General features: G+C 40.9%; 1 protein-coding gene across 2 annotated transcripts in view; it reads right to left on the minus strand.

Annotated features, from left to right (window-relative positions):
* LOC121467315 (synaptosomal-associated protein 25) overlaps positions 1-25,062 on the minus strand; it is a 461,557-nt gene that overhangs the window by 397,090 nt on the left and 39,405 nt on the right. For both annotated transcript variants that reach the window (XM_041708700.1, XM_041708699.1), the window contains exon 2: positions 4,290-4,386. In XM_041708700.1, coding sequence (XP_041564634.1) covers positions 4,290-4,385 — 96 coding nt within the window. In that variant the 5' untranslated portion in view covers position 4,386. The remainder of the gene's footprint in view (positions 1-4,289; positions 4,387-25,062) is intronic.

Here is a 25,062-nt window from a genome sequence, read left to right on the forward strand (position 1 = left end):
TAGATGCACGCTCCATACGCTCGCATGGAAGCGTCAGCGAAACCATGTATTTGAATCGGGACTTGTGGATCTGTGTTGACGAATCGCGATACCTTAATTTTAGGCAGCTGCAGAAGCGTCGCTTTAAACGTCTCCCACGACGTGAGCAACTGCATCGGTAGCGACTCGTCCCAATCTAATTTTCGAAGCCACAGTTCCTGCAACAACATCTTTGCCTTTGTGACCAAAGGACACAAGAGGCCAAGTGGGTCGAAAAGTCGAGCAGTCACCGACAAAATATTTCGTTTTGTCGCGCGAAGATCCAGGAAAGAGTCATCCAACCGAATTGCCTCTTGCAAGACCTGAGACTCTCCGTCTCAAAGGCTTTGCAGGTCCTCAACGCATCCGGCGCCAGTCAACAAATCGTCAACATAAAAATCATTCTGAATAACCTTTGCGGCTTTTGGATGAGTTGCTTGCGCCATCTCTCCTAGCCGCATTAAACACCGAATCGCCAAAAAGGGGGCTGGCGAAGTTCCATATGTAACGGTGTTCAACTTAAAGATTTTCAGGGACTCAGAAGGATCTCGTCTCCATACTATGAGCTGGAAGTTACGATCAGCTTCGTCCACCATCACTTGGCGATACATCTTTTTGACGTCGGCCGCAAGGGCAAACTTATGCAATCTAAACCGAAGCAGAGTCGAGTACAGCTCCTCTTGAATAGTTGGGTCTACCATCAAGATGTCATTCAACGCTACCTGCGAAGGGTCCTTTGACAATTTCCTTTCTAGCGACAAAAATCTACGTTTCGCAACTTCGTATGACGAACCAAGAGTATTTGGGTCAGATTTAAACGGCAAACGAACCGACAATCTACCGGACGACAATCTTTGAGTATTTTTCTCAAAGTGTTGTTGACAGAGTTGTTGCTCAGGAGTATGGACTTTAGCCTTGGGCGGCAAGTCCTCCACAGACCAAAATTTCTGCAGGGTTGTGTCAATTGACTCCAACGCTTCCTCCTGGCAGCTGAGATGTACCATTTTTTCAGCGTTTTTATTATTTTCAGAGGCACATCTGCCTGACACTATCCAGCCGAGAACTGTCTTTTGTAGGATGGGGAATTCATGCCCCTGCTTTATCTGGCCAATAGATAAAAGTTCAAAGAATGTTTCAGCGCCGATAAGCATATCTATTTTTTGGGGCTTGAAGAAGAATGGATCTGCCAACTGAATATTTTCAGACACCCTCCACCCGCTGGTGTTCACCGCTTGATCCGGATGATAACCAGAAATATTTTTCATAATCCAAAAATCGGACGACAATTGGCTGTTCCCTACTCGCGACTTCACAATCGTGTGTATTTTTTTGTGGCTTGGGCATTGGTTCCACCAATGCCTCGCAAGCTCATGCACACGTCCTCTCTTGTAATTTTGAGCCTCTGAGCGAGCTCGTCGGTTACAAAGTTTATTTGTGAACCAGAGTCGAGCAACGCTCGAGCTAATACAAACTCGACACTTTTTGTTTGGACGCTCACAACAGCAGTTGCAAGAATGACTCGATCCGATGCATTCGCATGCAAAACATGCGAAGTGGATAAAGACTCCTGCATGAGCGTGGGCTGAGAAGGAGGTGGCAACGCGAGATTTGTGTTTGGGGCATACATATGTAGCAAAGTGTGATGTGAGGAATTGCACACTCTACATCTGTTCGATTTGCATTTTTTGACAGTGTGACCCTTTCTTAAACAGTTAATGCATAAGGGTGCTCTTTTAGCGAAATCGAATCTTTGCTGAACTGTCAGGGCTGCGAAGGAAGCGCAGTTTCCAATCTGATGTTCAGCTGAGTTGCAATACATGCATTGAACAGAGTCGTTCCTGGCAGCGACAAACGAAAAACTCCTATTTCCATTCTTCTTACGGTTAGATTGGGTCTGCTGAACAGTTTTGGGCTTGGAAGCCTCTTCTGCTACCATGTGTTGGTATCGCCTGTTGAGGGCCGCCTCACATTTGCTCCAAAGTGGAAGCGAAATATAATCTAACTGTTCTTCCCATTTTCTTTTAGTTGCTCATTGCTCATTACCAGATGTATTAAAATGGCATTAGTAATGCGTCTGTCATCCCCAATAGACAGCAAGGAGTCATACAAGGCTGTGACCGTGTCGATGAGGGTTCTCAAGGCTGTAGCTGAAGGCTGGGAAATTTTTTGCAAATTAAAAAGTGTCGATATGATGTCAAAAAAAATAAGACAATCATTATCGTACACCCGCTTCAGGCTAGCAAGGGCTTTGGGATAATTTTCTGACTTGGAAGGCCCTAACTGTTCCTAAAGCGTCTCCAGCTAAACACGAAATTAAATGATAGAATTTTTTAATATCGTGTAAAGTGTCATCTTTGTCAACGAAAGTTACAAAAAGGCTTATAAAATTTTTAAATTCGGAGTGTTTTCCGCTAAAAGTTGGGAGAGCAACGCTCGGCAGACGGCATTGAGGCGGGCGATTTGCTGGCGGAGCGGATTTCTCGATATTATTTTGTTTGGACTTATTTAAAATTGAAATCAGCAATGACTTTGTCATTACGGCCCTCTCTTCCAACTCTTCGCGGTATACATCTTTTGTATCATTCACTTCTATTTGGTTTTGCAAAAGTGAAGCATTTTCAATGTGCGTATTTAGAATCTCTAATCGACACTCAAGTTCGACCGGATTTATAGATAATTTAGCTTCCTTTAAGTGGCGATAAGTTCGGTTAATACTTTTCATGCAAACATCTCGTTGGTGTTTAAGCTCTTCGATATCCTTAGTTGCCATTGCGTTTATTTGTATTTATTTGGTTGGTATCGAAGAGGTGTTAAATATTTATTTTTATTAAATTATTTATTTGTTAAATAATATAATAAAAAATCAACGAGTAATATACTGATCGCACACGGTGTAAGGGAGCTAAGTGCCGAGAGAATTACAGCGAAAAATCTAAATAGGGTTTTTATATTTTTATATTTAAACCCTGCGACAGTATATGCCGCACGCACGCACTGTAGGGGAGCTACCGCTCAAGCTCAAGCGTACCGAAAAAACGAACAAACGTTTAGGCAGACCGAAAATTGCACTGCTGCAGCGATCGAGAACGAAAACGACAAAAGATAACTCGAAATTGCGGCAGCGGTGTCGGTGTGCGTGTGTATGTGTACGCGGCTAGCGGCTCTTCCTATGCAAATGCTAACGGAGAATGATACACTGACCGATAATTAAGGGCAACGAATATATAAGCCTGACGCCAAAAATGCGCGCAAAATTATGAAAAGCGCGGAATGATTGGAAAAGCGCGGGAAAATTTTGAAAAGCGCGGGAAATGTTCGGACAAACTGCGCCGAAAGTTATTGCCGCTAATTTTCTGAGAGCTACACTTTTCACAATTTGCACTTTTTTCCAGCTATTTGTATTTATACCCTAAATTGGTGCTCACTACGACGAAAGTTGGGGGAATTAAGTTCGCACTAATTGGGTCGACGACGAGTATTTTATTTGCTTGTTTTTTGGCCAAAGCGATTCACATATAATTCGAAATATATTATGTTTATTGTAGAATCTTGGTTGTTAGTACATGCAAATTTTTATTTCTTGGTTAAAATGCTCACTCACCGATTTTTACACGAATCAAAAAGTTGAAAGATGGGCCGAAACACAATTGACAAAACGCCACTCTATACCTGGATGGCCGACTTGATAATTGCAACTTCCTTTTTGACTTCCATTTGGCGGCAACAGCAAATAGAGCAATTAAATTTGCCGAAACGTCAGGCGCAACTTCAAGAACGGCAGAAAATTTCCAGCGACGAAATTATTGAATTTAATTTATTGGCCGAACCGACACGAATAAATTGGTTGTTGTTGGTATTGTTTATAGTTTTTCACCGAAAAAAAAATTAAAACTCGGGAACTCTAATGCTGATCACGTCGGGTTCACCATGAAATTTTAATACTATTTTGTATTAACAACGCGAAAACTTGTGAATGCAGTAGTTCGAGACGATTTTAATTGCGAAACTTGTGAAAACTATGTCGAAAGCGCGACGAAAAGGAGTGGCTACGATGACGTTCGATGGATCACTAACAATTATATTTCAATAATTTCTCTTAGAACCTAACTTATGCTACGGTGGCGAGAGACGGGGCGAATTCGCAAGAGCGAACAGACGAAAGCTTTATTGGCCCCGCTCTCGCCCTACAACTAGTGATTTAAATACAAGCGCTGAGTGCGCAAATGCAAAAATTGCTTTTTAAGTCTGTTTTGGTATATATTGGAACTAACCTCATCAGCTACTCCTTGCGCATTTATTTGTAGCTCCTCCAGCTCGGTTTTAGGGACCTGAGGAGCGGTCATTTCTTCTGAGGGGTCCGATGGCATCCTAAAAAAAAATTAACGAAAAAATTGATTGAAGATAAAGTAAATAGAGCTCACATTTGTTTCCAAAAGGTATTACAAATATTATGAACACGTTTAATATATTGTATAAAAATAAAACGGGGCTACCTTTCTAACGCTATAACTCCAGAGCACACGAACCGATTTCCACGGTTTTGCATTCGTTGGAAAGGGCTCGGGCCCGTGAGGTTTATAGCGAAAAAAAAAAACAATTCAGGAAAAATTTCAACAGAAAAGCGAGTAAATATTTTTTTTTATACAGCGCCATCTCTAATACACAGCATTTACTATAAACTAATATTTTAATTAGATGACGCCGGTGAGTAATACATTGTGGGACAGCAACTCATTGTTCTCTGTTCAGTTAATTTCATGTGACAAGGTATTGTGTTCACTCTTAAATTGTAAAAAAAAAAATGTTTTTAAATAACTTATTCGTTTCCTAACAGTTCAGTTTGATGAAACCATCAAATCAATCACGTGCATGTCCAAATTTTTATTCAGTTTCAACAGCAGGCATTTGTCTTTAAGATGGCCAGTTGAACTGTGTTAATTTTGTGGATCGTGCATTTCAGGTTAAATTCACCACTCTGTCCATAGTCCAAAATGCATTGAGTGAACAATGGCACATAGGAAATCACTTGAAGCGCTTAACTTCACACTAATGGATCTTCGGCGAAATAACAACATCTTTGGCGGCTTGACGATATTATTGGTAGGCGATTTCAGGCAGACGTTTCCAGCAATTCCCCGTGGAACGCCTGCAGATGAATTGAATGCTTGCCAGAAGGCATCACCTTTACGGAATAACGTAAAACATAACTGCTTACCACTTATATGAGAGTTCAACTGCAAAATGATCAAAGTGCTGCACAATGTTCGAAACAATTGTTAGCTGTTAGAAATAGAAAAGTTCCAGGTTATGCGAGATCTGGATTAATTACTCTTACCAACGACTTTTTCGGATTTGTATACTCTCAATTAGCTCTTGTTGAAAATGTATTCCCAAACATTTGTGAGAATTATCAGAATTATGCTTGGTTAAGCCAACGAGCAATTCTTCCCGCAAAGATTATTGATGTACACATACGAATTTCACCATTCAATCACAAATTGCTGGCGATTTGGTGACATACAAATCCGTTGATTCTAAAGCAAATTCGGATGATTTAGTAAATTATCCAACGGAGTCTTTGAACTCTCTGGAATTACCAGGATTTTCACCACATAACTTGCAACTCAAAGTATGTACAGTTATTATGATATTGCGTTATTTGAATCCACCGCTAATTTGCAATGATACTCGACTTTCAGTAAAAAGACATGTCGAATTTGATTGTCGCAACCACTATTAAGGAAAAGTACGCAGGTGAAAAATTATGTGTTACTCAAATACCAATGATTCCGACTGATCTTCCGTTTGACTTCAAATGATTGCAATTTCCATTTCGACTTGCGTTCACAATGACAATTACCAAGTCGCAAGGCAAATCTCTTAGTGTTTGCGGGATAAACTTAGAAAATCATTGTTTTTCACATGGGCAGTTATATGTTGCCTTTTCACGAGTTGGGAAACCATTAGCTTTTTTTTTTTTTGTTAACGCCAGACCAAAAAACCAAAAATGTGGTTTACCAAAAAGCACTACAATGAAACGGATAATTGGCGGACAGTATTTACTTTGGATTCACCTACAGAAGCTCAATTAAATAACATTTCATTTTTGTAATCGAAATAAATTCATTACTGTTGTGAAATGAAATAAAATTTTCCTTTTTCAAATATAAAACAAAACAAAAATTTTTCTGCATCTTTTAATCACCAATCGAAATTTTACATAAAACTAAGCCATCTGGTGGCGAAACGAAGTTCGCCAGGCTTGCTAGTAAGTACATACAATTTTAATTGTGTACAGTTCGTATAGCTTTAAAAAATGTTCTGGGCCACTTTTTTGTACCACTGTCAAAGCACTAGCCAGCAATCTGTGTAAAAAAGTTAAAGACCATATAACAAGTTAGTAAAAGCAAAACAATTTTGTCGCCGTTTGTAATTTATGAACTGTAAGTGCCAACTGAGCTGTAAAATGCCTTCTATTCTTCTTGATCTGACTTCTGAAATTAGCTGTCATGGTATCAAGCTCTTACTAAATGGCTCGAGACAACTAAAAAATCTTAGCAGGCCATCTTATGTCCGAGAAATTTTTAGTGTGATAAGAGGATCTCTTGAGTTTTAAGAATTGTTGATTATTGAAAGCGCAAAGCTCTTTTTTAGAGTAAATGGTTGGAAGACGATTTCCAAATATACAGTAAATGTATTTGCCCTATTTTCGTTGCTGCATGTCCACTCTCTCCTGTGTGTGTATATAAAAGTCGTTCACTCTCAATTGCTGGACAAATCTAAGGTATTTGTGGATTTCCACAGTGGATATCGTTTCTTGGATATTTGACCTTGATTGCTCTCATATTCTAGTACTTTAAGTAAGGTGATGTGTAGGCTTCCCACATTTTTCGAGCCCATTTCTTGTTTTGTATCAGATCCTCAATATGCCTAAAAGCATGACAGATGTCGGAAGTTGGATGATTAAAGAGGTGATGTAAGATTGACCAATGATCCTATTAAATATCTGTTAAGTGTTCCATGCGAAAATGAGTCAAGCTACTTCTTAGCACCTCTGGGGCAGTAGGAGAAATAATGTAAAGCTTGTTTCGTTGTGCTATTGTAGAGTTGTATAGCTGTCTTCCTTTTGGGATGGTGCGTCTAGATCCTTAGTTGGTGTGCTCTGCATTAAAGTCACCAGCTATTATAAAGCAGTCACCTAATATGCCAAAGAATGTTCTAAATTTGGCTTCGAACATGGAAAAGCACGATGGGCAGTAATCAGCGGCTATGTTAAAATAATTTTTTGTTTGCGCAATTTGAGCCTTTAATTTGAATCTATCTAAAAACCCAGAGTTTTTAATTTAAAAAAGAAAGAACGAATTCATTACAATACAAAAAGGATATAAGACCCATCAACCAAATCCAATTAGACCACTTTTCAAAATCTGGCTACACCAAAATGTACTGTAGTATCCAGTAGTACTTTGGTGTATAAACATAAGCACAAAGTCATGCATAACTCAAGTAGTCGAAATACGAGCAATCAAGTATGCCTCGGACGACATATGTGCAACTGTCAGCATATTCCCAAGGCCTGACCATACATACAATCGATGCATTTATAAACATCTCTGTAGAGACTGGCGAGCCAGAAGGTAACCAAGTTTTCTAGATAATTTAGGCAAAAAGAACTGCGGGCTCAAGAAAATTATGTTCAAAAATTATTACCTACAAAACGATTTCAGCTGAAACACCGTTGCAAGATCAAGATGGCTCTTAAGCTAACAACGATGCAGAAAAAACCAACGTTTTTGCAAAACACCTTCACAACGTTTTCAAACCAAATGCACCTGAAGGCACGTTTACGTTACCTGCACTAAACCGAGGCGAGCACACCACAGATGTCTCATTCTTCAATTCGAAAATCTCCAAGGTCATCAAAAAACATCTTAATTTAAATAAATATCCTGGGCTTGACAGGATCGCACACGAAATTATAGCACAGCTCCTATCTTGCGCAACAGAAATCATTTGAATACCATAACGAAGTTGAGTCACTTTCCACAGACTTGATCTGACTTGATCTGACTTCTGAAATTAGCTGTCATGGTATCAAGCTCTTACTAAATGGCTCGAGACATCTAAAAAATCTTAGCAGGCCATCTTATGTCCGAGAAATTTTTAGTGTGATAAGAGGATCTCTTGAGTTTTAAGAATTGTTGATTATTGAAAGCGCAAAGCTCTTTTTTAGAGTAAATGGTTGGAAGACGATTTCCAAATATACAGTAAATGTATTTGCCCTATTTTCGTTGCTGCACGTCCACTCTCTCCTGTGTGTGTATATAAAAGTCGTTCACTCTCAATTGCTGGACAAATCTAAGGTATTTGTGGATTTCCACAGTGGATATCGTTTCTTGGATATTTGACCTTGATTGCTCTCATATTCTAGTACTTTAAGTAGCAGGTAGTTGGGTATTGTTAACCGCTCTTTTGAGGCAGGTGATGTGTAGGCTTCCCACATTTTTCGAGCCCATTTCTTGTTTTGTATCAGATCCTCAATATGCCTAAAAGCATGACAGATGTCGGAAGTTGGATGATTAAAGAGGTGATGTAAGATTGACCAATGATCCTATTAAATATCTGTTAAGTGTTCCATGCGAAAATGAGTCAAGCTACTTCTTAGCACCTCTGGGGCAGAAGGAGAAATAATGTAAAGCTTGTTTCGTTGTGCTATTGTAGAGTTGTATAGCTGTCTTCCTTTTGGGATGGTGCGTCTAGATCCTTAGTTGGTGTGCTCTGCATTAAAGTCACCAGCTATTATAAAGCAGTCACCTAATAGGCCAAAGAATGTTCTAAATTTGGCTTCGAACATGGAAAAGCACGATGGGCAGTAATCAGCGGCTATGTTAAAATAATTTTTTGTTTGCGCAATTTGAGCCTTTAATTTGAATCTATCTAAAAACCCAGAGTTTTTAATTTAAAAAAGAAAGAACGAATTCATTACAATACAAAAAGGATATAAGACCCATCAACCAAATCCAATTAGACCACTTTTCAAAATCTGGCTACACCAAAATGTACTGTAGTATCCAGTAGTACTTTGGTGTATAAACATAAGCACAAAGTCATGCATAACTCAAGTAGTCGAAATACGAGCAATCAAGTATGCCTCGGACGACATATGTGCAACTGTCAGCATATTCCCAAGGCCTGACCATACATACAATCGATGCATTTATAAACATCTCTGTAGAGACTGGCGAGCCAGAAGGTAACCAAGTTTTCTAGATAATTTAGGCTAAAAGAACTGCGGGCTCAAGAAAATTATGTTCAAAAATTATTACCTACAAAACGATTTCAGCTGAAACACCGTTGCAAGATCAAGATGGCTCTTAAGCTAACAACGATGCAGAAAAAACCAACGTTTTTGCAAAACACCTTCACAACGTTTTCAAACCAAATGCACCTGAAGGCACGTTTACGTTACCTGCACTAAACCGAGGCGAGCACACCACAGATGTCTCATTCTTCAATTCGAAAATCTCCAAGGTCATCAAAAAACATCTTAATTTAAATAAATATCCTGGGCTTGACAGGATCGCACACGAAATTATAGCACAGCTCCTATCTTGCGCAACAGAAATCATTTGAATACCATAACGAAGTTGAGTCACTTTCCACAGAAATGGGAAAAATTTATTATAACTATGTTTCCGCAGCTAGGAAAAACACAAAAGTCTTGTTTTGTCACAAAGACCTACAAGGTGTGTGTCAAAAGTTTCCGTACTTTTCAAAAAGAAAAAAAACTACAAAATAGTTTGGAATGAAACTTTGCATTTATTCAAAATAGTCTCCCTCCGACTCAATACAACGATTTGCACGATTTAAAAGTGATTCGAATGAGTGTTTTAGCTCGTCAACCGGGATGGCCTTGAGTATGTCGGTCGTCGCCTTTTCCATGGACTTTATGTCATCAAAATATCTTCCTTTCATTGCCAATTTTAATTTTCCGAATTTTCCACGTCTCGTCACCAGTCACGATATTGAAAAGAAAATTAGGATCTTTTCGTGCTTCAATAACGACGTCTTTCGAATGCTGAATGCGAAGCGCCTTTTCGTGCTCTTTGAGTGTGTGTGGAACAAACCGTGCACAAACCTTCCGCATACCCAAATGCTCAATCAAAATGCGATGAATAGACTTATAGGATATCTCCAACTCCATTTCCATGTATCTCAACGAAGATTTTGGTTCTTTTTTGACAAAATCACGAACAATTTGAATGTTTTCATCAATAACAGCACTATTCGGACGGCCCGAACGTTCGTCGTCTTCCAGGCTTTCACGACCATTTTTAAAACGATTAAGCCACTCGTAAGTTGAGGTACGGAATAGACAATCATCACCATAAACTTGTTTCATCAATTTATGAGTGTCGGTGAGAGTTTTACCGAGTTTAATACAAAACTTAATAACCGCTCTTTGCTCCATGATTTTTCGTCGACCAACTAACACAAGGTACTGTCACTTAAAACGCAATGATTCCAATTCCACTGCTCCAAATGTCTTGAAATTTGGAGGGAAAATCGGTGAATAATGTATCTTTCAAACGCATATACTCACACAAAGATGGCGGCGTTGGTTTTAGGTTTTAGGTGCTTGGCAGCTAAGCATTAAATGCTCTGGGTACCCAAATAAAATAAAAAAGATCATGACGGAGGTCCCTAAAGATCAAACACGAGCTGGGATGTCAGCCCGATCGTCGGTGGGAGGAGTTGCTGCCACCACCGGCAGGCACGGGGAGGAGCAATCCTCTCTGCGTGTCGCCAGCGGTCACACCTCTGTACTGGCTAGGTTAACCCAGGACGGACGCAAGGCTACGGAGCCTATAAAGACGGCTCACCCCGCGGTTCGGAGACAGAACCGGGTTCCACAACTGGAATCTGAAACTAGGAGTCGGTAGGACGTCGGTCTCGCTACAAGAGACGAGAAACTGGCCCAGGCCGTTGCCTCAATGCCTAGGGGAGGGACTCCAGGGACACTGGCAAGGAGGACAGGACAGGACCCTTTCTGGGCACAATACCACAACCACAGAACAATACCGACATGGATTCCTCAGTCGATGAGCTCTCTAGTAAACAGCGCACTGTATACCGTTCATCGGTCAAGTTCCCTAAGAAGTTGGCCATGAAGGACGGAGGCTGAAGAAGAAGAAGCATGAGAGGAAGTACGGTGAAAATCCGAGGTGGATCGCCCTCTCAGCGCTCCCAGCGTAAGTTTTTGGTCGGCCACAAAAAGGAACGGATACGAACAGTACGAAACAGGACGAGCAGCAGCCGATAGCCAACGCGGCTTTGGGGAAGAGGGAGCCCCCCTTAGCCGGCCAAGTCCATCGACAAACCGAATGTCAAGCAGGTAAGCCCAACGCCAAATGTCTTCAAGGGAAAGAAGGAACTTCCTTCCTGGCCAGACGGCATCGGGGGAGTTAACTATGACACTCGTAGGACCACAGCCTCAGGCTTCCAAGGGCAGCCCAAGGCCACAAGCCACTGAAGTTAAATGGAAAATGGGGCCCCCTTCAACCTAGGCAACAAAACAAACGAGGAAACCGAAAATCTCCAACATGGCCTTGGTTAAGGAGCCCACGGAAAAGAAGATATCTTCCACCCCATTGGGAACTGGAAGCCATAAAAAGGCCGGAAGGGCTAAAAGGCTTTGCTAGGATGACTCAACAAAGTTGTTCACCACCAAAAAGAGCAGGCTTGAAGAAATTTAAGCATGCTTGGGTCCCAATGAGGTGGCCATTGTCGACCTGAGCAACCCTGAGGGAAAACTCACGGACGAGCACAGGCTCATTCTGGAGGCCTTCATTTTAAATGCCATCCACGCCGCCATCACTGACCTGGACAGCCCGTTTGGCCCAATCTTTGAGGCCTTAAAGTGGTACAAAAGAGCCAAAGCCGTTGCGTGTGCCAACGGGGAAACCCTCAGTTTTCTTAAAGGCTTAATCAGCGGAGCCGGCGAACTTTGGGCAGGGTCGAGGATCCAAGTTGTACCGCTGGACCAGATTCCTGAGAGGCCGATCATTAAAGTATGATTACCCCCTTCAACAATGGAGGATTTCAAAATACAGGACCTGATCAAACTACAGAACAAAGACTTGCGCCTGACAAAGGCAATGGCAAGGATATCTAGATCAGCATCGGTTCAGACTCCTTGCAAACGCTTTTAAGTAAGCAATGCTCCCTGCGGTTTTAGATGGACAGCCTTTGGGATCGAATTCCGAACCATGACAGGCCCGTCGAACAGCCGAAGGGTGGTACAGATTTCCGGTCTGCGTGATCGTAGCTACCTTCCATTCGTCCCCAGAATGGCAGGTAAGCCAAGGTCTAAATGTTGTTTTATCTCCTCCTTTTAGCTCACTGGTCATGACTAGGGGAAACCATCCAACTTTCCGCAATAGAAACCTTGAAGAGGTTATTGATATAACCTCTCGGATCACTACAGGATTCTTCTCAACATCGTCTGGCAAGCACTAGAGCAAAACCATACAGGAACCCCAAAAAAACGAACTGGTCCAAATTCTCAGAGAAAGTTTGTAAAGCACATCCCGCTGTCCCTGAGGAAGCCACCCCCAACGTAGACACACTCGAAAAATCTGTAAGCCTAGTCAACCGGTCTCTGCAGAATGCCAAAAACCAGCCCTAATGCGTGGTGGACACCGGCTCTAAGACAGTGTAGGACGGATACAAGAAGGCTCTTCCACAAGGCTAATACGACTAATCTGCTTGAGGACTGGGATGAATACAGTCGCAGTTTTAATGCTTTATAGAGCACCTGCAGGAAAGCAAAACGAGAACTCTGGCATACATTCTGTGAGGATCTGGCAAGCACCACAGAAGTCGCAAGACTTCGTCGGGTTCTGTCCAAGGATCCAGTCACACTGGGCCTCCTTCGCAACCTGGACGGCAATTACACAGAGTTCAGTCAGGAAAATCTGACCTCACTTTCCCGGATGAACAGATGTGGACGAAAATCAAAGCGGCTCGCCCGTTGAGATCACAGGCCACATGCACTCGAGAGGTGTAGAGCTACTAGACGACATCATCAAAAAGGAAAATATTATGTGGCAATAAAGTCGTTCAAGCCCTTCAAATTAGCGGGACCGGGCGGCATCATTCCTGGAATGCTCCAAGGGGCTACCAAAGAACTCGTTCCCTGGCTGTCCATGATTTTCAAGTGGTGACTTCTCCTGGGATACATTCCCAAACGGTGGTGATGCTGGTCTTCATCCCCAAATCTGGTAAGATAGACCACTGTTCACCAAACAACTATAAGCCAATAAGTCGATCATCCTTTTCACTGAAAACCTTAGAACCAAAGGACCAGCACCAACCCTCACAACTTAAACAGCGCACAGTACGCCTACATCAAGGGTAGGTCAGTGTTGACACAGCACGAAACCAAAAAGCTTGCGATGATAGCATTCCTCGACGACGAGGCAGGCTTTAACAATGTTCGAATCGAATCGAATCGGTAACGGACTCCCTATCCATAATCGACTCACCTCTGATGATCACCAGGTGGCTGGGCTCCTTACTCAGACGCCGTCTGATTAATTCAACTCTCGAAACATCCAGAGTCAGGAAAAGGGTCACACGGGGCACACCTCAAGGCGGTGTCATCTCCCTACTCTTGTGGAACCTTGCCTTGCACGACTTCCTGATTAAGCTTCGACACACGGCATGCAAAGTCCCGGCCTATGCAGACGACTTACTTCTTTTACACTCAACTGGACGGACGCACACGGTCTGGGGGTCACCCCGCTTAAGACCAAACTCGTGCTGTTCACAGGGAAGTACAAGATACATAAGTTCAATCCTTCAAGCCAGGGGGTATAAAGCTCAAGCTTTCCAAGGAAGCAAAGTATATAGGGGTTGTTCTAGACGCAAAACTCTCCTGGAAAATGAAAACTGAGGAAAGGATTAAAAAGGCACTTGGGGCCCTTTACATTTGCAAAAGAACGTTCGGGCGGAGATGGGGACTGCAACCGTACATCATTTACCAGTCGTCAGTCCCATTCTTACCTATGGATCGCTTGTATGGTGGGATGCGGCCATCAGCAAAACCCATCTGGCAAATCTCAGCCTGACTGGGAATTACCGGATCACTAAGATCCACTCCTCGCCCTACTGAATTTGATACCGGTTGATACATTCCTTAAGCAAACCGAAGCAAGGAACGCGTTGCGACTAAACGCACTTGCAAATTTTAAAGCCAAGGACTACTGGTCACGGATCAATACTCCAAGCTATGGGGTGAGAAGCCGTGCCAGGAGAATGTCACTATCGCCCTCCGGAAGCTAGCTGGAATAGAAAATACAGGACATCGATTCCCTCTAGGAAGGATTGGAACCGCAACGTTTTATGTACACAGAATACGGTCGAAATTTTAACGGACGGATCGTAAACAGAGGAAGGGACAGGGCCCAGAGTCTTCATAGTCCAAAAGAAACACCTAACTCTCCTTCGGGTTACTGGATTGGTGCAGCGTTTTCCAAGCAGAGATTTATGCGATCTGGCAAGCTGCCAAGCTGATCGCGAGCTGGGAGCTCCCTCCCAGTGTAGTGGTCATCTTCGTAGACAACCAGGCGGCAATCAATGCTTTACAAGCGCATACTACTCATAGAGTTGGAACGCCTTCAGCACACCCAACTAATGCTCAAATGGGTGCATGGCCATTGCGTCATAACGGACAACGAACGAGCAGATGAGTGGGCCAGACAAGGATCAGCCTCACCGCGATCACCGTCTGTCAGAGACAACTCAAAACCACTACAGGACTCACTCGCTGCAGTAGAGAGCAAGGTGAGGGAGATACCTACCATAAGGTCACTGGAGTCACCCCTCCGACTGCAACATCTCCAAGGCTATCTGGCCGGATCTCAGTTAAAAAAGGAACATCGAACTCCTACACTTTAACAAGAAAAGGACTCGGACCTTAATAGGAGTAGTAACTGGGCACTGTGGCATAAGCTGAATGGCCGCTAGGTACAAAGTCCCATACCACTCCTTCTGCAGAAGCTGCGGAGATGAGGAGAAACCAGAAACCGTGGAGCACCTCCTGTGCACATGCCCGGCACTTCAAAGGAACAGACTCCATTTTCTCGGAGCTTACTCCATCGATGACTTGGGCTGTGTATCAGGGGTCTGTCTCTTAAATCTGGCTCACTTCTCAGCAAGCAGTTAGACCGGGCCAGTAGGCCTCCGAGTGCTCTCGTTTAGCGATCCAACGAACTTCCCTGCATTCGGTATTATTTTTCGGTATTATTTTTCGCTTAAAAAAGCAACTGCATAATAAATTTATAATTAATACAAAATATAAATTCTTCTCATGGTGGCCTCAACGTGATTCTTAGAAGAGCTCGTGAGATTTTTCGTAGTTTTTTTGGTGAAAAACTAATTTAATATATTTTACCAAACACATCCGCACCATTTTTAGCGTCGGTTCGGCAAACGAAGAAGAACAACGAACAAATTTGCAATTATGAATTTCAGCGCTGGAATTTTTACCGGCACTCTTCTTAGCTGCGGCTGGAACCTCTGAACCGCTGAAGGAACGGAAAGTCCATGAAGGCGCTTAGGGAAGTTCATACAGGATCCGCCAACCAGGTGCTTAAAATTTAAGTTATTCTATGGTATTTCGTTAATTGTGTGGACCATTTTTCTTTTTGTACGCTTGTTAATATTCGTTTGATAGTAAGCATTCTTACCAAGAAATAAAAATTCCATGAAGATTAGATTATACTTCTGTTGTTTACATAAATATATTTTATTTTAAAAGTTAATCGCTTTGAAAAATTTAAATCTCTTCATTTGCTTAATTTGGACAACAATTTCCTGCGCTTTTCATAATTTTTTCGCGCTTCTCATCCATTTGCCTTTCAGCGTCAGACTTATATATTCGCTGCTTTTTAATTTGCTAAGAATGCCCCACCCATCAGTTATAACCTTATCGACACATTCACAGCCTTTGATAACTCCATTCTGTCTATTGGGGATGATAAACGCATTACGATTACCATTCAAAAACATAAAGTAATGAGTAAGGCCGATGCAGGTAGTAAACGAATGGATACAAGAGTTTTATATTTGTCGCTGCCATTAAAGAATGTTTGTTTTTCAACTTAGCTGAACATAAAATTTCGAAATGCGCTTCGTTCGTAGCTTTTGAAAGGCAACGATTCGATTGTGCAAAAAGAGAACCCATTGAATTAACTGCCTGCAACTTGCGACAGCTTGCGACCGTTGCCACCGGTGGAACTAATGCCACACCGCCAAAAAATACTGAGAAATATTTCTGATCAAACACTGAATACCAGCGTGAAGACGGTGCTTGAAAATGTTTAGTTCGCAGTTACATTCTTCTTCATGCCTCAGAAAACAAAAATTCTTATCGCCGTAGTGAAGTCCTTTGAACTTTTATTATGAAAATAAAATAAAAACTAAAAAAATGGTACATCTCGGCTGCCTGCCAAAACCAATGGAGTGAATTGACGGAAGCTTGCAGAAAGTTTTGTCTGTTTAGGACTTGTCGCACCCTGGCCAATCGCCAGAACAGAAACTGTCAAAGAACCCTTTTCAAAAAAATATATTTGCCTATTTTTTCAATTCAAGGATAAATACATATGTTTCTATGTAGTTCATTATTATGTATGTGTTTTATGTATATGCATTAGTATGTATGTATTTTATGAGTTTTTTATACTTTACGCGTACAAAACATGAAAAAGTGTGTATTTTATTAGTTTTATACTTAACGCGTACAAAAAAGTTTTCCAATAATTAATTATTTGTATTTTTAACAAAAGATTAGATTTCTTCAAGTGAAAATATTTATGGTATATTTATTTATTTATAATGTATTCAATAGTATAACATAAGTTATTACCCAAAATAATACAAATTCCCAGACGGAAGAAGAAAGTAATCATTGATTGCACAACAAACAGCAATGCAATGCCCTCAAGAAAGTTCTCACAAATTTAGCCACGTGCGCTGAGCTTTCACTTTTTGGTCAGCGATCGTGGGAATGCAGAACAGCCAATTAAAATGCACCGGCCAATTACAGTTATGTTTGGCCAACGGCGACGGTGACCAAGAGCAGCAACCAATTATATCAAAGAGCTTCACCAGAAACAGCAATAGGGGCAGAGACGGTGGCAGCGATCGAGCGACGCGTAGCTATTATCAATATTTGTTTAACTTAAGTAAATTAGTTCTTAATCCAACTCAATAAAACAATAAAAAAAATCCTAATCAATCTTTTAACTGGCGTCCGAAAAGGGACCTGATTAAGACCGCGAAAGGATAACAAGTTCCGCGTCTCGCGAAGTTCGGAAAGTAAAATAATCTGACGTTTCATTTCGAACCTCATCAGTGAGAAGTGAAAAACCAAAAATACCGAGACCCGGAATTGCAAAAGTGCCGTTTAAAAACGTCTCAAATTGTCACTCTTGAAAAAAAAGACTTGTGCCCAGAGGAATAATCAGGCCAAATTTTATCGCCGTGATCCCTTTAGTATCCGTTCGAAGGGAACGTGAATTAAGGTACAGAGAAGGCCCCTTAGTTAAATTACACTCAGGGGAGATATTTGCAGCGTGGGATAAAACGGAATCCGCCGAAACTGTCATCACGAGAGCACGCCGATATATGTTACTACAGTAAGAATAGTTTTAAGCAGTCTATTAATAACAAAACCATATTTAAAATTGAAAAATATTCAAAGATCAACAAAATGTTTACCCAAATATAAGGTGTAGAAGACACATTTTAGTAATTTAAAAAGACCCAAAATATAGAGAAAATAAAATCCCCACACAATAATTACAAAAATCCACCCCATAATAAAAAAAAACTAAAACTCTAATTCCTTAGGCAAAAACTTCCGAATTCTGAGTAATTAAAATTAAAAATAAACACAACTTTTCACTTTCATATATTCTAACCCAAAAGGACAGAACCAGATTTGGCAGACAGAGTCGTGAATTTTGCCGGACCCTCATCAGCCAGTACCGCACAAATAAACCCGCGAATCATGACCGAGAAGGACATTGAGGAAGTTACATCAATTTCAGAGCAAGAGTATTATCAGTTGGTAGAAGAAAATAACGTAAATGCACTTCAGGAAGAATATGTATGTCAAAACGATACCGAACAACATGAATACATGATATGTCAGAACTTTTTTAAAATAACTCGTTCTTCACTACCTTACTTTAAAGTAGCATGGGGAACGGAAAAATTCTAAAATTCTTGATAGACACGGGCTCAAATCACAATTATATTCAAAGCCAATTAGTACCAAAGCTAAATTAGAACATTTTTTCAGTTAGTTCAGTCGAAGGTTACACTAATATAACACAAGACACAATACTTAAGCTTGCTAATATTTCATATACACCCTTGAAATTTTTTTACTAGACACACCGAAACTATCCACGGTATTTTGGGCAAAGACACACTGAAAATCACCATATAATACATATACAGCATTTGGGAAACTTAAAAATACTCTCGTCTCCAGGGAAGTAACCCTTGCCTATTCAGATTTCAGAAAATAATTCCAGCTTACTACTGACGCTTCAAGTTACGCAATAGACGCAGTATTGGAACAAAATCATATGCCAATAACGTTCATTTCGCGCACCCTGTCCAAAACTGTTGCGTAGTTATCACGCAACTAACGAAAGAGTGATGCTCGCTATCGATTGGGCACTCCAAAGTTTAAGACATTTTATGCTCGGGTATTCAAAAGTGGTAATATACACGAATACGTTAAGCTTAAACGCTGGAGAGACCTCATTGGCGAATACAACCACGAGATTAAGCAAAAGCCCGGAGTGGCTAATGTAGTAGCGGGCGCTTTGTCCCGGGCCCGCGCGGAAATTAATTCAATCAGTTCGTCAGCATCAGTCCATAGCGACTAAAGCTCGTCACACAACCTCATATTTTTGGTAGAACCTCCAATTAAAGAATTTAAAAACCAATTATTATTTCTAACTGCCGATACAGATTCCTATAGTTTCGAAATCCCATTCCCAGCATACCATACCATACTGCGAAAACTGTTTTACAGATACGAGTCAAGTAGCTTATGAGTGTATGTAGGCAAGTTTGTTTTATACATGAGGCCATCGAGCCAGACCCAATCGAAAGCTTGAGATACATCAAGGAATATTGCGCTGCAGTATTCCCGAAGCTCGAAGTCTGTGCGAATTTCTGATTTTATTCTGTTTACTTGTTCGGTTCTTCCATGGCTTTGACGGAAGTCAAATTGATGTTCCGAGATGACATTGTGCGCTTCCAAATATGGTATTATGCGTGTTTAAAGGCGTTTTTCCAACAGGTTAGACAGACACGATAATAAACTAATTGGTCTGTAGGACGACGAAATTGTAAACTCTTTTCGGGGTTTCGGTATCATTATTATAGTAGATTTTTTTCATTTTCTAGGATAGTAGTAGATAGTATTATCCAATTGAATAGTTTACAAATAACCTCGATAGCAGTGTTTGAAAGTTCAATTATCATTTTTGGGGTTATAAGGTATTCGCACAAGGGCTTTTTCGGCTTCAGTATTGGTATGGAATTAGTTTCACATTCGGTTTGTGGTAACACAAATGGACCACTGGCTGAGTTCGGCTGGATGATTATTGTATCGGAGTGACTGTTTCGATTGGAGAACTCAGGTTTGTGTGAGCCCTCCAAGAGGATATATTGTATTGGTTGGCGAAAGTTTTTCGAAGCACCGTAGTTGTGCGTTTTCAGAGTCTTTCTTCAGGGCTTGGTTCAGTGATTGTGTGGCTTCCTTAAGCCTTGTTTTGAAGATGGCGATCCGTTGGTTTGCCAACCACGGCGCAGTCGCCTCTCTTCCAGTACAAGCTGTTCAATTTGTAGATTTGTTTTAAAATGGTTGGTTTGCACGTCCTTCCTTTTTGGTGTTCAAATAGTGGCTGCTGCCACGAGTATGACTTCAAGAGCATCGGTAGATCAGCGATGTCCGCTTCGATGTTGAGCTTCGGGCTCAGTTCAATGTGGGAACTTGCATACTTTTTATATTTTAGCCAGTTGGTTCTGTGCGATGTCAGCTGTGGGGGTGGTCTGTGGTTTCTTGGCTTTAAAGAAGCACTGGCGAATGGTCACATGAAAGGTCTAAAAGCTCTCTGGCGCTTATTATGATACGTGGAATATTTTTTGTCACCGCAAAGTATATTAAGTCATGGATTTTTCTGGGGTCTGCTGGCCAGTATGTGGGGCTACCAGGGGAAACATAGTCCAGTTTGTTGCTCAGTTATATGATTGCACTTTACAATTTTCTTCCTTTGTGAGTCACCAGTGCGTATTTTTAGCATTATAGTCTCCTCCAGCTATGAATCGATCTCTAAGTAAGTTGCAAAAATCGATGAATTGTCCTACAGAGATTGTATAGCGAGGCGGGCGGTATACGGCGGCTTTAGAAAGGTTTCCGTTACCTGGCTGCACTATGATTGACGTGGCCATACCATCTGGATGATTTATGCTGTAGAAGGTGTAGCCTCTTATTTGGAAGTTGTATTTGCTTGTGAGGTGCGTCCCTACCAGTAAAATAATTTCGATATGATTTACATTTAGGAACTGTGTTATTTAAAGTTTGTGCCGGGAAACGCCATTAGCATTCCACATGGTTGTTCGAAGAGTTGCCATCAATTATATGCAAGCAACTGTAACACAATGTTCTGGTTTAGCACCAGTGTTTGCATTATCGATTTCATGAAGGACATAAATTCCATCATACTTTGTTGCATGGTAACCATTATTGATTCCAGTGTGCTTTGTGACTGTCCTGGGACCTGCTGAAGGTTTACTAGATTACACTGGAGTGGGTTTTCCGTTCCTGAACGAAGGGCATCGGCGTATGAGAAGCCCTTCAGCCGTGCCGAAAAAAACTTCCGTTTTTGAGTAAGTGTGCACGTTTTGAGGATTTCGATGGCGGGTGGTTGTCACTCGTTGCCTGCGGTTTTTCAATTCCTTGTAGACCACACAGCCTCTTTAGTAAACCGTATGATTTCCTTCGCAGTTTCCACATTTCTTATTTTAAGGGTTTTCCTTGTTGGCAGAGAAGTTTGTGGAATTGTGAAAGTCTCCACAAACTACACAGACTGATCGGAGTATGCAGTATGTCCTGGTGTGTCCATACTCCTGACAGTTTTTGCATGGCACTGGGCCGTTCCCTTTATGTGGCTCCTCCACCGTAATTCTTCGGTGCATGTTAGAAGATGAACTAAAAATATCAGTACACATCAGTGCTCCGTACGCATCGACAAGAAACGGACAAATAGAAAGGTTTCATTTAACCCTGTCCGAAATTATGCGGCGTCTCAAAAAAGATAACGGGAGCATGACATTTGATTTAATCTTTAAAGCCGTACAGGGATATAGTAAATCGATCCATTCTGTAACAAAAGAAAGCCCCATAGACATATTTTTCAGAAGCACAATCTCGACCTCGAGTACCACAATTAAGGAAAAATACTACCAAAACTTTTTAAACTAGGCGAAACAGTCCACGTACGAATAGATAAAAGGTTAGGAATAAAACGTACACCTAGATACACTGTTGAGAAGGTGGCGGAAAAAAAAACGACCACCATGGAAACGGCTGGCGGGATCATCAGATCGCCACGACTATCAGATCTTTGAACATACGATATTTTAACAGTTAAAAAATAAAAAGAAACAATTAATAATTAACAGGATAATTAACCAAAAAATTAACCAATTTATGAAAGCTACTAACGCAATACTGAAAGTTACCCAGAGCTCAGAAGAAATCGTAATTCAGAAAGCAAATATTTTAAAGTATAAAATTCAATAATTAAAAAAAGATTTAACCAACATAATATACGCAATTACTTAGGCCAAATCTAACACAAAAAATTCATTTGCTTTTACGAACGCAGAAACCAAAACAGTGGAAGAAATATTTAAAAATGAAAATATCTTTTTTTTTTAACATTGAAGAATTAGTCTTATTTGCTCGAGTTTAATTAGCCACAAATGGCAACGACCTTATTTACATTATAAGTCCCCCAACCATTAACACACTGAACCTTTGAGAACCAGAATGTGAAATGATTAACACATTACGGGTTTCGAAGAAATACTGCCAGGCACCATTCTGTTGAACGACTTCAATGGACCAGTCTCGCTATATGAAAAACTTCTACAACTGCAAGGCTCTTTCAAGTCAAGCGAAATCTATGTGGTCGAATCAGAACCTCCATTATTTCATCGATTTGGAGAAAAGTCGAAGTTAGAGGAAGTTCTCTAGCTACAAATGGTCAAGGAACTCAATATTAACAACACAAAAGCGCTGGAAGAATTAAAAAGCAAGGCAACAATAGAATCCTTCGTTAGCTGCGGATCCGCCATCATCCTACTACTACTTATAATAGGATCAATCGCGAAACGGTCAACGGAAAGTACAGCAGCTTCCGTGCCAGAAACGCAAGAAAATCCCACGCATTCCGGACCTGTACTCTACTATGTTGCGACCGAGGACAGTCGCGTTTAAGGAGGGAAGAGTTTACACCCCAAATAATACAAATTCCCAGACAGAAGAATAGAGTAAGCATTGATTGCACTACAGACAACAACACAATGCCCTAATAAAGTTCAAAAGAACTTAGCCACGTGCGCTGAGCTTGGACCTATTGGTCAGCGTTCATGGGAATGCAGAACAGCCAATTTCCAAAGTTGATCGAACTCAACTAAGTGCATACAATAAAAACAATATTTAAAATGCACCGGCCAATTACAATTCAGCTTGGCCAACGGCGACGGCGACCAATAATATCAAAGAACGTCCACAGAAACAGCAACAGCTGCAGAGACTGTGGCAGCGATGGAGCGACGCGTAGCTATAATCAACAGTTGCTTAACTTAAGTAAATTAGTTGTTAATCCAACTTAATAACGCGAAGATTGATTTATTTTTTTATAACCAAATCCTAATCAATCTTTTAACTCATCTACTGTCGTCCATAGTGATATTCTAACAAGTCTCAGAATGGCATTAAAGACTTTCGCGATTTGTGGGAGTTAGAGTGGGCGTGGCCACGTTTAGAATACAACTTGCGCTGCGTAAGAATTACTAGAATGAATCTCAAATTCCAAACCTTTAGCTATTATAGTTACCTAGACCATGTTGTGTTTTCGTTGGCTTAATCTTTCATAGACTTCTTTGATCGGTTAGTTTCGACAAAATTATTCTTATGTTTGTATGCCAGCGAAAATCAGTTCCGTTTCATGTGAGCTCTTTAAATTAAAAAAACTTAAATTCTTTGATAATGCTAATTGTTAAGCTGAATTCTTAAAAAAAAATGCAATGTACCTAAGATGTATTTATTTTTTATCCTATATATGGTCTTGATCAAGCCTCTTCTCAAGAAAAACTACTTTTTGTGAGCACTTGTTACACTTATTACAAGAATCTCACGGAATTGTTACTGAGAGACCGATTCGCTGATTCTGTTGAGCCGAACACTCGTACCCCAAAACCAGCGACCAAAACGAAGAAGAGCATTACTCAGACAGAGATTGTTAGAGGAGATCTATTGTTATAATTATATGTTCTGAATTTGAATTTAACGTAACTGAAATTTCGTAGCAACCACACACGGTTGCATTTAACACTGCGCCACGCATAACATTCTGCGCAGCTTACTTTGCTTTTATCTATTACGCTAACAACAACAACATAACACCTAGAAGATTGAATAAACCACATGTATGGCGCAAATACAGCGAAATAACATCAAAACACAACACGAGATTCAGAGATATATCAATTGTCCCATGGTTGACGGAAAGTAGCCAGTAAGCTGCTACATTAATGGCGACCGAGACAGGACGAGGAACAAGTAGAAGTATTTGTTCAAAATCGTCATTCGAGCGTCATTTGTTTGCATTAGTCTCTAATCATTAATTATGTGCACGTTATGGAAGCAGTTGTATGTGAATAAGATAAATAAGCTTTCAGCTCGAGTGAAGTACTCGCACCAACATAAAGGTGTTACTGCCATCGACATCAACACGGACACATTCACTGGGCTCACCCTAACCTGAAACCCAGCATAGGAAGTTTGGTGAAAACAGTTGGCCACAAGCGGTGAAGCTAAACAGTCTTCTAGCTCGAGTGGAGTACTCGCACCATATCAAAGGTGGTACATAATCATCATCACACGCAAACGCTTTTGTAAACATCAAATCGCAAGTATACATTCTCGATCATATTAAAGAAAATCCTGTCTACTCGGCGTTACTGAGCTTATCGTAATAAAACACATATTTTGGTCGGTCACGGGAATATTAGGCACGGGGAAAGAAAAAGAACCTAATTTAACTGCCGGCGAGGGTAAACTAACACATCTTAGATTACAATGAAGCAACATCTAACGCCATATAGAAAACAAACATAGCAAGGTAATAGCCAATGGAGTCAATGAAGAAATTGCAGTTCTCTAGTGTAGGCTGCAAGTTTTAGAACCGCATTATCGATAGATGTGTCAGATTCAAACTCAAATCTCTAAGGTATACTGATAACAATCGGGCAGAAATAGATGAACGTTTCATAGCAGCTAGAGCTAGTACCATATCACTAATCCAGTCAAGACAACGTCAAGGCCCTGCAGATCAAAGCATCTTCGTAACAAAGTTGGCTGGATCCCACCATACCAGGGTGCCAAAGCAGAAGCTTCCCAGCTTTGATGGCAAATACTCTTAGTTTAAGCGGTTCCTCACTTCATTCAATCATAAAGTTCACAATGACTCTTCCCTCGCGCAAATGGATAAGTTTAATTATTTACTAGGCTGCTTATTTGGGCCAGCTCTGGAAGTAGTTCAGGCATTTCAGATTTCATTTGATTATTTATTTATTCGCCAAAACAATGTTTACTGGCTACATCTATATAGTGAAATATCCATAATCCCACACAACTCTTATGCACATGTCCTCACGCCCACA

This window comes from Drosophila elegans, unplaced genomic scaffold (genome assembly GCF_018152505.1).
Source record: "Drosophila elegans isolate 14027-0461.03 unplaced genomic scaffold, ASM1815250v1 contig_37, whole genome shotgun sequence".
In the NCBI taxonomy this organism is placed as follows: domain Eukaryota; kingdom Metazoa; phylum Arthropoda; class Insecta; order Diptera; family Drosophilidae; genus Drosophila; species Drosophila elegans.